This window comes from Anolis sagrei, chromosome X (genome assembly GCF_037176765.1).
Source record: "Anolis sagrei isolate rAnoSag1 chromosome X, rAnoSag1.mat, whole genome shotgun sequence".
Classification (NCBI taxonomy): Eukaryota; Metazoa; Chordata; class Lepidosauria; order Squamata; family Dactyloidae; genus Anolis; species Anolis sagrei.
In genome coordinates this window covers 53,065,510-53,078,039 of record NC_090034.1, presented here as the reverse complement: position 1 = coordinate 53,078,039, position 12,530 = coordinate 53,065,510, and the positions used below count along the sequence as shown (strand labels likewise).

Sequence of the window (12,530 nt, the reverse complement as noted above, 5' to 3'; positions counted from 1 at the left end):
TATAGCCAATCAGAGATTTAGGTGAAGCCCTACTAATTGATAACAGGTCCATGAATGTAGAATTAATTGCAGTTTTTATTCTGCTTCCTGGACCTCTCAGCTTTCATAGGAGACAGGGAGACACAGAGGATTCTTCTAGTCCTCGTGAATGCATTCGGTTTGGTGTTTAGCCCAAGGGCCAAACACATTGCATTTCTCCTTCTTTGGTGGGAAGGGAGAGTAAGTAGTTGGACCGTTGCTGAGATTGTCATTGTGTTCATGGCCGTCTTCTTCTTCTTCTCCCCCTCCTCCCTTCCCCTTTTATTGCCTATTTCTTGGCAACGGCATGCAGCGTGCAAGCGCAAAGAGCAGGAGCAGCAGAAGGACCGGAACCTGCAGCCCAAGAAGCAGCGCCTGGTCTTCACGGACCTCCAGCGCCGCACCCTGATTGCCATCTTCAAGGAGAACAAGCGCCCGTCCAAGGAGATGCAGATGACCATTTCGCAGCAGCTGGGCCTGGAGCTCAACACTGTCAGCAACTTCTTCATGAACGCCCGCCGGCGGTGTATGAATCGTTGGCAGGAGGAGCCCAGCGGCAACCCCGGGGTCCCTTCTTCCTCGACGAGCACTTTTTCCAAAGCATGATCTGCCCCTCAACATCCCCTCACCTCTGCATCTCTTCTTCCCTTGATTCCACACCATAGAGCTCATTCCCATCTCCTTCATGCATGAACTTCACATGCACATCAAGGGACTAACAAACCATATCCACACTCCATTCCACATCCACAATGGGTGCGTGGTGCGTCTAGCTTTGACATTGACAACTGGTTTTGGGGAGCATTTCCTCGCCCTCTCATCTCACAAGCCAATCCTTCCAAACCTTGGCGTTCGTTGAGAAATGCCTCCTCTCCATAAAATCCTAGCTCATATCGGGTGTGGGAGGCAGTGACCTAAATAAGAAACCATTCCAGTTCCAGACCTTATTCTGCGTAATCTTATTCTGAAGTTGTCATGATTGGAACCAAAGTCAATGACCTACAAAGCAAGTGTGCAATGTATGCCTTAAAACACACCCCAGCACCTAAAATTTCACTGGAGGAAGGCAAGAAACTATGGGATTGTTATATTTATATACCTCCTTCCCATTTGGCTTTATGAGCTTTAAACACTTGCCCTCTTTCCTTTTTTGCTGTTACAGTTGTATTGACATTAGCAAGACCATAAGCACAACGTGTCTTGCGTTTGGTGACATCCATCAGGCCTAAAACATCCCATGACTTGCCCTTCTCCCTCTCGTTTAAATCACTGATGCAAAGCCGAAAAGGCATTCAACTGAGTCGAGTGGGAATCCCTTGCCATCCCATTGAGAACAATTGGTTGTAGCTGACAAATGTAAATTTGTGGCACATATGGATGTGGCATTTCACATACCGCAAGGCAATGTTGTTCCCCTATTCATGATCCCAGTAGGGGAATGGCATGGCAGACCACCATCTCAACATCACCATACTGTCCTCACAAACATCTCCTCTGATCTTCTTGCTCACATCTCATTCTCTAAAACACTCCCTTTCAAAGAACTGCTTCCCATGAAAATCTGTTACCAAGTCCATCACCCAAACTGACCAAAAAGACGCACGGTCCCAATTCTCCAAAACAACACACAATCCAAGAGAAGACTCCTTGTTCTTCGACAATTCCTCTCAAAGGAATTCCAAGCCAAAGTGTGAAGGGGGATGAAAAAGAAGAAGAAGAAACTCTTTGAATGAAAGATACCCCCTCTTCTCCCCCTTTGAATCATTAGCAGGGGGGTTCCAAACCTAGTTGCACTGTGTCACCTAGAGATAAAGCGGGTCATGAAGCACATTTTAGGTACATGAATCGGGTATTTTAAAAAAGCTTTAAAGAAATCAAAGGAAAGAAAGAGTAAGAGTTTGGCTTTCTTTCCTGGACATTGACCTTCCATTCAACCGTGGTTTCATTGCAGCTCCAAACTGGCTTTATCCCATCCGCCTCCTCCCAGAATATCTTTAAACCTCACTCCTTGCCTCTTTCTCTTGTCTTCGTTAACAAAAAAAGTGAAGAAAACTAAGAAAGAATAGTTATGATCGAAACTGGATATAGGAGGGCTGCATCTAATCATAAAATGGATATGTTGGCCTACTTTGAGTGTGGAAAGAAGGATGCTAAATGGAAACATAACACCCATTCCCAACCGTCTCCGAGCAACCCAACCCAAGGATAATCGTCTCAACAGCAACATACGAGAAATGCCCAAGAAACAGCCTGCCTTTAAAAAGAGAAAGCAAGAAGTAGATGACAGGTATGTGGTGAAGCTGGAGAATCAAGTGTTTCTGGGCCCAAAAGATAAATGAAAAAGAAAGAGATGATCAGTCAGACGAGTCATTCTCATGGCAGAGTTTCCAGCCCACATTTCATGGAAAGGCTGAAGGAAAAGCAGACTGAGAATAATAATACGATACTTTATTTATATTCCACTCTATCTCCCCAAGGGGACTCAGGGCGGATTACAAAACACATATATGGCAAACATTCACTGCAGTTATACAATTAACAGGACAGACAATACATAAACAAAGGTAAAGGCTTTCCCCATTTTTTCCATTTCTGGCATCTGGAGGCTGTGCTTGACTCTGGCCACAGGGGGTGCTGTCATTCCATCTTCCATGCCGAGGAGCTTTCGTCGTCCATAGACGTCCTCCCGATGTCCATCTCAGCTCCATGTTATAAATGTGGGAATCGTTTTGGGCTGTGTGGTTGCTTTTTAGTGGAACACTCTCACATTGATGCGGGTACAAGAGCTTATGGACAGATTACATGGAGGATAATGCATCCAGAAACAGATTGCTGTGAATGGAAAAGGAGGAGGAGGAAGAGGCGGCAAAGGAGGAAAAGAATGCAATGGAATGAACCACTGAATTCGAAAGGAGGAAGGAAGCAATTAAACAAACCTCTCATTAACTTCACAAAAAAACCCCAACAAGTTTTGTTTGTTTGCCCCAATCTAGGCTATTGGGTCTGGCCAATCAGGGTTTGGGAGATTGTTCTTTTCTTTTAAGGTGGGGGAAAAATGGTTGGTCCAGCCAAGTGGACAATAGAAAGAGCTGGAAGAGGGATTGTCACAAATGCCAAGGTACGTTTTGCCAAATAATATTTTAAAAAGAAGGAAAAGGAGAGGAGGGAATGGGAGGGAATGTCGAAACCCAAACCGAAAAGATATCCTTCCCTTCCAGATTGTGTCTCCTCTCCTGGAGTTTCCACTTCCCCACCAAGTGTCCCTCGCCCCACTGTGTCTTTTTGTCTTGTTGTGATGTGTTGATGCTCATGGACAATGGAGAAGGACCCAGTGGATTCCCGTCCCTGGTTGTGTGTAGTCTTTGAGGACTGTGAAGCCACTGGGGGAAAAAAAGATGAAAGAAAGAAAGAAAAGCGAAATACCGGGACCCGATTCCCGATGAGATGAACACCCGACGGACAAGAGAAGAAAAAAAATAAGAGAGTTCGCACGAACTACCATGCAAAGACATTTTTAGTGAGAACCAGAAAAATATAGGCTACCTCACTTGAGTTTTCGAATTTTTTGTGATGTGAAAATCACACCTGATACCAAAGATTTTGTTCCCCTTGCCTGGTTTGTGCTGGAAACAGCACACTCATACAACCAATGTTCCCTATAAGCATCCATTTCTAGTGTGATCCAAACCATCCAAAGCTGAGAGAGAGAGAAGGAAAGAGAGAATATGAATGTTAGAGTGTGAGAAGATGAGTGCCTTGTTCTTGAACCAAAGGTGTGCAAAACCATTCCCTTTCCATGGTTTTCTGTCCTGTATTACCTCAGTTCTCCGAATCAGATCGATTCTGGTGAATTTTGTAGCCATTGGGTGATGGGGCAGAGAATTACACCCCTGTACTCCCCTTCTTTGCTTTCCTGTACCCAATTTTCCAATCCCTTTACCCATCCAAGGAGTAATATTTCCCCCTCCAACAGATATACGGAAGCACACGCCTTGTGCATATTTTGATTTATATATGGTTGACCCACATGTACAACTAGAAATCCCAATCCGAGATATCAGTTTGGACAAAATGGAGAATATTTATTTATTTATTTATTTATTTACAGTATTTATACTCCGTCCTTCTCACCCCGAAGGGGACTCAGAGCAGACCACAAAACACATATATGGCAAACATTCAATGCCGTTATACACTGACAAGAAAGACAACTGTACATAGGTAGAGGTGTCTATATAGGCTTTGCCATCTTCAGCATCTTGGAGGCTGTGCTCGGTCCCGGCCACGGGGGGTGCTGTCGCTCTTCATTCCCTGCCAAAAAGCTTTTGTTCCTAAAGTTCCTCCTTGATCGAATCGCTGGCATTTTTCTGGCATTTCCTTATGGGTGCCTTAAGTACCTCCCCGCTTAAGCGGTACCTATTTATCTACTCACATTGCTGTTTTCAAAACTGCTAGGTAGGCAGAAGCTGGGCTAAAGGCCAGGAGCTCACCCTGTCCCAGACTTCGAACTGTCAACCTTTCAGATGGAAAAATTTACTGCAGCTGGCGGTTAACCTGCTGTGCTGAAGCCTGTCCATTCTCCAGTTCCGTTTGTCCATTCGCCAATTCTGATATTAACGCGTACAAATGCTGTATTTCTTGTTAATGTCAAGGGATTGAAGAACTTCTCACCTACCCACCTTCCCTGTCTCTGTGGGGTTTTTTTTCTACCCAACACCCAAATGGCTAGTTTGATACCAAAGATATTCTCCACTCAGGAGAGAAAAATAAAAATAAAAATGAATGAACCAAACAAAACCAAGGGATCCTTACCCCATTTCTCTCTTCAGCACACACCAGGCAAGTCTTTGACAATGCTCTCTGAAATACCTCAAAATATTTAATGTATAGTTTATGTGATGAAAAAAAATGATGATGATGATGATGATAATTACTTAGCTAGTTTTTGGAATTTGCAACTTGAAGCTTTATACTGTTAAATTATAATTTTTGCAGAAGACGGCATGTTGGTATGAAGTTGACATGCTCAAAATGGGAGACGTATTGAATGTTTGAGAAGGAGGAGGAAGTTAAAACTGGTTAGTTTCACGGTTTTTTGTTTTCTAAAGAAACAAGAGAGAGAATGAGAAAGGGAGAGCGCGCGCGAGAGAATGAAGGTTCGTTGGAGCTTACAGATTTCGTATTGAAACCTTTCCAAAGAAATCCCACCAAGGAGACTCTTTCGCTTTGGGGGGGATGCGTTCTCGTTTCTTCTTTTTTTCCCTGCTTAGTCGCGTCTTATTGAGAGTATTTATTATATGTGTTTTACGTGTTCAAATGTAATTTAAGAAGGTTAAAAAAAAAGACCAAAAAAAGAGGACGAAATCGGAAATTTGATTTATGCATGGAAATGGAAAATATATATATATAAATATACTCTTTCTTGAAGTAATGTAATAATTATCGGGAGGGGGTGGGTCCAGCGGGGAGGAGACTTTTTTGGTGTGTTTTTCGTCCGACGAGATTTCCTTTCGACTCGGAGGTCTGTGCATGGACCCATGCGTTGCATATGATTGTGGGCATTTCTTTGTCTTTTTGTTCGCTTTCCCCTTTTCGGTCATCTTCCCTTGTTTTGGTTCCGTCAGTGTTTTGATAAACCAATAGAGAGAGAGCTCCATATTGAAAAGTTGCCAGGTTGGAGGATTGAGCTTAGCTTGCTGCAATTGTGCAATCCTGATCTTTCTGAAATGAATTTTTTCTCAAATTTCAACTCTCAACGGCCTCTTTGGCCATCCCTTGTCGCAGATGCTTGACAGAAGTTTTACGTTATTGCAATTTGGAAACAAAGGAAATTTTCATGGAGGAGGTTGAATTTTTCACTGGGAAGAGAATGCTGTTATATCCTCCCCTCCCCCCCCCCCAAAAAATCCACATCTTTGAGATGTTGTTCTCCAAAGTTGGTGCTCCAAGCATTTTGGACTCCATTTCCCATGTGACCCAGGAAAGGATTCTGGGAGATCGGGTCCCAAATATCCAGAGGACCGACATTGGGGAAAATTTCAGGACAAGAGAATAATACTAGGGGTGTGTAATCCATTCTGTTTTCATTCTGTCCCAGGTCCATCCCCCCGCCACCCCCAGTCTATTTTAATAATAATAATAATAAAATAATATACTTTATTTATATTCTGCTCAATCCTCCCAAGGGGACTCAGAGCGGATTACAGAAACATATATGGCAAACATTCAATGCCGTTATACAATTAACAACAAAGACAGACAGTACGTAGACAGAGGCAAAGGTTTCCCCCTTTTCATTTCCAGCATCTGGAGGCTGTGCTCAACTCCAGCCATGGGGAGGTGCTCCTACTCCATTTTCCATGCCAAGGAGTCTGTTGTCTGTGGACGCCTTCCTGAACGAATTGCCAGCATGTTTGCATGGACGCCTTTTACCTCCCTTCCAAAATGGTACCTATTGATCTATTCACATTAGAATCATAGAATCATAGAATCAAAGAGTTGGAAGAGACCTCATGGGCCATCCAGTCCAACCCCCTGCCAAGAAGCAGGAATATTGCATTCAAATAACCCCTGACAGATGGCCATCCAGCCCCTGTTTAAAAGCTTCCAAAGAAGGAGCCTCCACCACACTCCGGGGCAGAGAGTTCCACTGCTGAACGGCTCTCACAGTCAGGAAGTCAAAAACATTACTATTTTTGAACTGCTAGGTAGGCAGAAGCTAGGGCTGATGGTGGGAGCTCACCTCAACCCACGGCTTTGAACTGCCAACCCTCTGGTTGGCAATATCTTCTGCAGCTGGCAGTTTAACCCGCTGTGCTACCGTGACCCCTTTCCTTCAGGAAGATTCTTCACAAAATTGAAACAGAACTCCAGAACCCAAATTACAAGTCCGAATGGCCCCCCTCCTAATCTTCCAGAATCTTCCCAAAAACAGAATGGGAAGCACCTGAAATTCGAAGTGAAAACAAAATGAAAACAGAACGGATTCTCACACCTCTAAACAATACCCCAAATCCTGTTTAAGCACTAAGTTGGATGGGTTGGAGACGAAGGAGAAGGCCTCCCTAGGTATGTCCACCAATGCAATCCTAGGATGGGTCTCCCTGGACCTCCTCCCCAACTTTGTATCCAAAATGTCAGGGAATTGGACCAAATTGTAAAACAAATCCCACAGAAGCAAAACTCATATTGGGTAAGAAGATCTTTGAGACGAACTTCTCCAACATTGTTTCCAAAGAATTTTGGACTAAATTTCCCAAGAATTCTGGGAGATCGAGTCCCAAGAAAATTTCAGGAAAAGAACAATACCCCGAATCCCGTTTAAATTGGATGGATTGGAGACGAGGGAGAAGGCCTCCCTAGGTATCTCCTCCAATGTAATCCCTTCATGGACCGCCACAATTTTGTATCCAAAATACTGAGAAATTTGACAAAATTGTGAAAATATGACATTTTTGGATACAAAACTGTGGAGGAGTTCCATTGGGTGATAACATGAGACAACACAAATGCTTTTGTGGTTATTTTAATGGGATGGGGATGGAAATAAACAGTTCATTGATGGGATCCAGGCTTTCTCTTTCCACCGAAAAGTCGCACTTTTTGGCATTTTTCGCCCACAACATCCAGAGTTTTGCCCAAGCTAGCCCCAATCCTAACCTCCGCTCTTCTGCCTTTCCGACAAACCCAGCAATACTTGTCTTGGCTTTCCACTTATTCAGAAGAGAGACAAGAGAGACAATCATTTACATATTATATTATAATATCTCTCTCTCCATGTAAACCGTTAATCCAGTTTCTCCTCCAGCGTGGCTCAAAACACAGGTGCCATCTTTGGAGGGGAAACAAGGCCAAAAAAAAGTCCTGAAATATTTTCCAAACTGTGAGGTTTTCGAGCTGGTTTGGACGGTCCTTAGTCCAGCGGAGGCAACTTGGCATTTTTCTGCATTTCCAGAAATCTTTGCGTCCCCGGGGTTCAGGGTTGTGTTTCGAGTCCTTGAGAGAAGCTCCAAGTGCAAACAAAAGAGAAACCCAAGGTCCATTCCCTCAAGTTGACCCTTCCTTCTGGGATCCTAGACAGCTTCTGCCGGTCAGAGCAAGCAATACTGAGCCAATAGTCCGACATTCGGGGTTTCCTCCAGAACTGTGGAATCGTAGGTTATTTAGGGAAGGGTTTCAGGTAGGAATGGGAGAGATCTCAACCCTAGAGCCTCGGGGAGCAGCAGAGTAGACAAAACGGTATTACATTTGGAACCAAGAGTTTGAGCCAACCATAACAATGAGGTTGGGTCCAAAGCATTAACATGTTTGCAATGTGAAGGAGTCCAAGGGCAGACAGAAAGCAAGCTCAGGATTGTGTGCCCCAGTGTCATTGAACTTGGAGGGAGCTTTCCAATGTACTGAAATGCTCAATTGAACCCAACTCAGAACCTTGGATAGCTCCAAATCCAAAGTGAGGCATTCTCACTTTGAATTGGTTTCTGGATCTTTCGAATGGCCTTTCAAACATTGCTATCATGCCCTCTCTGAGCCGTCTCTTCTCCAAGGTAAACATTCTCAGCCCTTTAAACTGCTTCTCAGAGGGATTCATAGTTCTCAGGCCTTTGGCTATTTTAGTAGAGATGTGCAAACCAGCCGAAATCCATTTGGTTTTCATTCTGTTTTCGGGATGATCCTTGGTGAGATTAGGAGGAGAGAGAATTCAGATTTGTAATTCAGGATCCAGAGTTCTGTTTTCATTTCATAGAATCATAGAATCCTAGAGCTGGAAGAGACCTCATGGGCCATCCAGTCCAACCCCCTGCCAAGAAGCACTTAAAGCCCCCCCCCCCCGACAAATAGTGATCCAGCCTCTATATGAAACCCTCCAAAGAAGGAGCCTCCACCACACTCTGGAGCAGAGAGTTCCACTGCTGAACTGCGCTCTCTCTCTCTCTTTCTCTCAGAGTTAGGAAGTTCTTCCTAATGTTCAGGTAGAATCTCCTTTCTTGTCCTTTGAAGCCATTGTTTCATGTTTTAGTCTCCAGAGTAGCAGCAAACAAGCTTGTTCCCTTCTCCATATGACTTACCCTCACCTCTTTATCCATGGCCCTCATCGTGTCTCCTCTCAGCTTTCTCTTCTGCAGGCTAAACATGCCCAGCTCTTTAAGCCACTCCTCATTGGGCATGGTCTCCAGACCTTTGATAATTTGAGTCGCCCTCCTCTGGACACATTCCAGCTTGTTAACATGTCCCTTCAATTGTGGTGCCCAGAATTGGACACAGTGTGATTCCAGGTGTGGTCTGACCAAGTCAGAATAGAGGGGGAGCGTGACTTCCTTAGATCTAGGCACTAGACTCCTATTGATGCAGGCCAAAATCCCATTGGCTGCTTTTGCCACTGCATGACATTCCTGGCTCATGTTCATGAGGACTCCAAGATCTTTTTCACACATCCTGCTGTCAAGCCAGGCATCATCCCCCATTCTGTCTCTTTGCATTTCCTTTTTTCTGCCTAAGTGGAGTATCTTGCATTCGTCCCTGTTCAACTTCATTTTGTGAGTTTTGGCCAATCACCTCTCTAATCTGTGAAGATCTTTTGAAGTCTGCTCCTGTTTTCTGGAGTATTGGCTCTCCCTCCCAATTTGGTGCCGTCCGCAAACTTGATGATCATGCCTTCTCACCCTTCCTCTAAGTCAGACATGGGCAAGCTTCGGCCCTCCCACAACTCTTGGCCTCAGGCCCCTTCCTTAAGCAGCTGAGGGGGAAACGGAAAGGGCCTGAAGCCAGGAAGCAGCTGGAGGGTGGGAAGGAAGGGGCCTGAGGTCAGGAATTGTGGGAGTTGAAGTCCAAAACACCTGGAGGGCTGAAGTTTGCCCATGCCTGCTCTAAGACATTAATAAAGAACCGGGTCAAGGACTGAACCCTGTTTATGGCACTCCATAGGATCTTCCCGAAAGCAGAATGGGGGAGGAAGGGCACCCAAAATTTGAAACGAAAACAAAACTAAAACGGATTTCTGCCATTTCGCACATCCCTACATTTTCGTCATCCGGTCCGAGCAACATGGAATCAAAGAGTACTAGGTCTTTCCTTGATTTGGCACTCTGGTTCTATTGATGAAGCTTAGAATCGTATAGGAAGGGTGGGAGGGAGGAAGGAAGGACTTCTTTTTGGAGACTGTAGAAATCTTTCCTTCCAAAGTGAGAGCTGCATTTCTAAGTTATTGCAGGATCAAAATAGAAGAGAGAAAATCCCAACCATAAAATCTTAGCAATAGTTACTTTTCCATCCTGAATTAAGTTTAGACACTAAACCAATCAAGATGCTATCATCCTATTGATGCAGCTTGGAATCATGTTGAGAAGGAAGGAAGGAAGGAAGGAAGGAAGGAAGGAAGGGGAAAAGAAGAGGCGAATCCCATCTGAGAAATAGTTCCCACGTTTGGAAATGGCCCCGGGTTTTGCAAACGCCTGGGTTTGGAGCAATTGTTTATTATGGGGCAAGAATGACTCCTGAACTATGAAACCGAGCAAATTGATAAAAAACAACATTTCCTATTTGTACAAGTTTGAATTTTCGCTCCAGAGTGGAATGATGATCAGCTAAATTTGAATCTGGTTACTAAAAACCAAGCTAAAACCTAACCCAATGTTGACGCCCTGAGTTTGACCTTGGGTTTGCATCTACGTTGTGGAACAAATGCAGTTTGACCCCACTTTGCCTGCCATGGCTCAAAGCTACAGAGTCTGGAGAGCGGTAGTTGCCCAAGGTGTTGTCGTTTGCCTTCTCTACCAAAGAGTGCTTGCATCTCGCCAAAGTAAAAAGGTAAAGGTTTCCCCTTGACATTAAGTCTAGGGGGAGTTGCTTATCTCCATTTCTAAGCCGAAGAGCTGGCGTTGTCCATAGATGCCTCCAAGTTCATGTGGTTGGCATGACTGCATGGAGTGTCGTTACCTTCCCGTTGAGGGCGGTATCTATTGATCTATTCACATTTACATATTTTCAAACTGTTAGGTTGGCAGAAGCTGCGGCTAACAGCGGGAACTCACCCCATCCTGCGGATTTGAACCACCAATCTTTTAATCAGCAAGTTCTGCAGCTCAGCGGTTTAACCCGCTGTGCCACAGTGTCACCAAAATACAAGCCCCATAATTCCACAGCACTGAGCCATGGCAGTTAAAGCGAGGTCAAACTGCATCCTAGTGTAGAAGCACCCCCAAGTTTTGACTTCTGAGGTTCGATGTGGTGCACTGTTACTGTGGACCCAGCAGTTTCATTTGAATGTTGACAGGCTGTGGTTTTCCTGTAATTTCCTGACTTTTGTTCGTTCCCAAAAACGTTTGTTCCGGGCGACATTTTTCCAGTTACTATTTCTTTTGAAAATATTGACTCATGTGTTGGGCACTTTATCAGGAAAAGGAAATGCAGCGATGTTTGTTGGGGTTCGTTTGGGGCCCGGTTCCCACTTCCGAATGCTCTGCTCTTGGGTGATTATTTTTGTTTTTTCCTCCCAGAAAGGAAACAAGCAAAGCGAACCAATGTTTTTGTCTGTCTCGTTCGCTACTGTTCCATATGACTGTGTTGTATGTTTTGACAGCTTTCGGGTTCTTCAATAAATTATTTTTTTGTCATTCACCCGATTTGCCTCCCCTTCTGTGACTCTTATCAGATTCTTGTGCTTGTCCCAGAAAGCAATGCAACAGTAATGATACACCAAACACATCTTGTCATAAAATCTCCTAGGACAGGGGTTCCCAAACGATGGCCCGTAGGACGTATATGGCCCACAAGGTCTTTGAATCAGTCCCCGCTCTGAACTCTAGACTGCTGCTGCCATTCACTCCCTGCCACCACCCTCTTCTTGCTCCTTAACTCTTCTTTCCTTTCCTTTTCTCTCTCTCTCTTCAAAACATAGGGAGGGAAGAGCAGAAAAGGAAGAAGAAAAAAGATAAGGAGGTTGGGAAAAGGGGAAAGAGAAAAAGAAGAAAGGTAGGAAACAGGAAAGGGAGAGAAGGAAGGGAGAAAGAAAGTTATGAAACAGAGGAAATGAAGAAAAGAAAGAAAAAAGAAAGGGAGGTAGGTAGGAGACAGAGAGGGAAGGAAGAGAGGAAAGGGTAAAAGAAAGGTAGGAAACAAAAAGGAAAGGAAGAGAAAAAGGAAGGTAGGAAGGTAGAAAAGAGATGGAAGGAAGAGAAGAAATAAAGGCAGGTAGGAAACAGAGAGGGAAGGAAGAGAAGAAAGGGAGAAAGAAAGGAAGGAAATAGAGAGGAAAGGAAGAGAAAAAGAAGGAAGGAAGGAAAGAAGGAAGGAAGGAAGGAAGGAAGGAAGGAAGGAGAGGGAAAGAAGAGAAGAAAGGAAGGAAGAAACAAAGGCAGGTAGGAAACAGAGGGGGAAGGAAGAGAAGAAAGGGAGAAAGGAAGGAAGGAAATAGAGAGGGAAGGAAGAGAAAAAGAAGGAAGGAAGGAAGGAAGGAAGGAAGGAAGGAAGGAAGAAACAAAGGCAGGTAGGAAACAGAGAGGGAAGGAAGAGAA

General features: G+C 44.4%; 1 protein-coding gene across 1 annotated transcript in view; it reads left to right on the top strand.

Moving 5' to 3' along the window:
- The window catches only part of ONECUT3 (one cut homeobox 3), a 70,200-nt gene extending 64,305 nt beyond the window's left edge, over nucleotides 1-5,895 (top strand). Inside the window, exon 3 of the mRNA XM_060785751.2 lies at nucleotides 332-5,895. Within this exon, the coding sequence (XP_060641734.2) occupies nucleotides 332-624 (293 nt within the window). The 3' untranslated portion in view covers nucleotides 625-5,895. The remainder of the gene's footprint in view (nucleotides 1-331) is intronic.
- The last annotated feature ends 6,635 nt before the right edge of the window (nucleotides 5,896-12,530 follow it).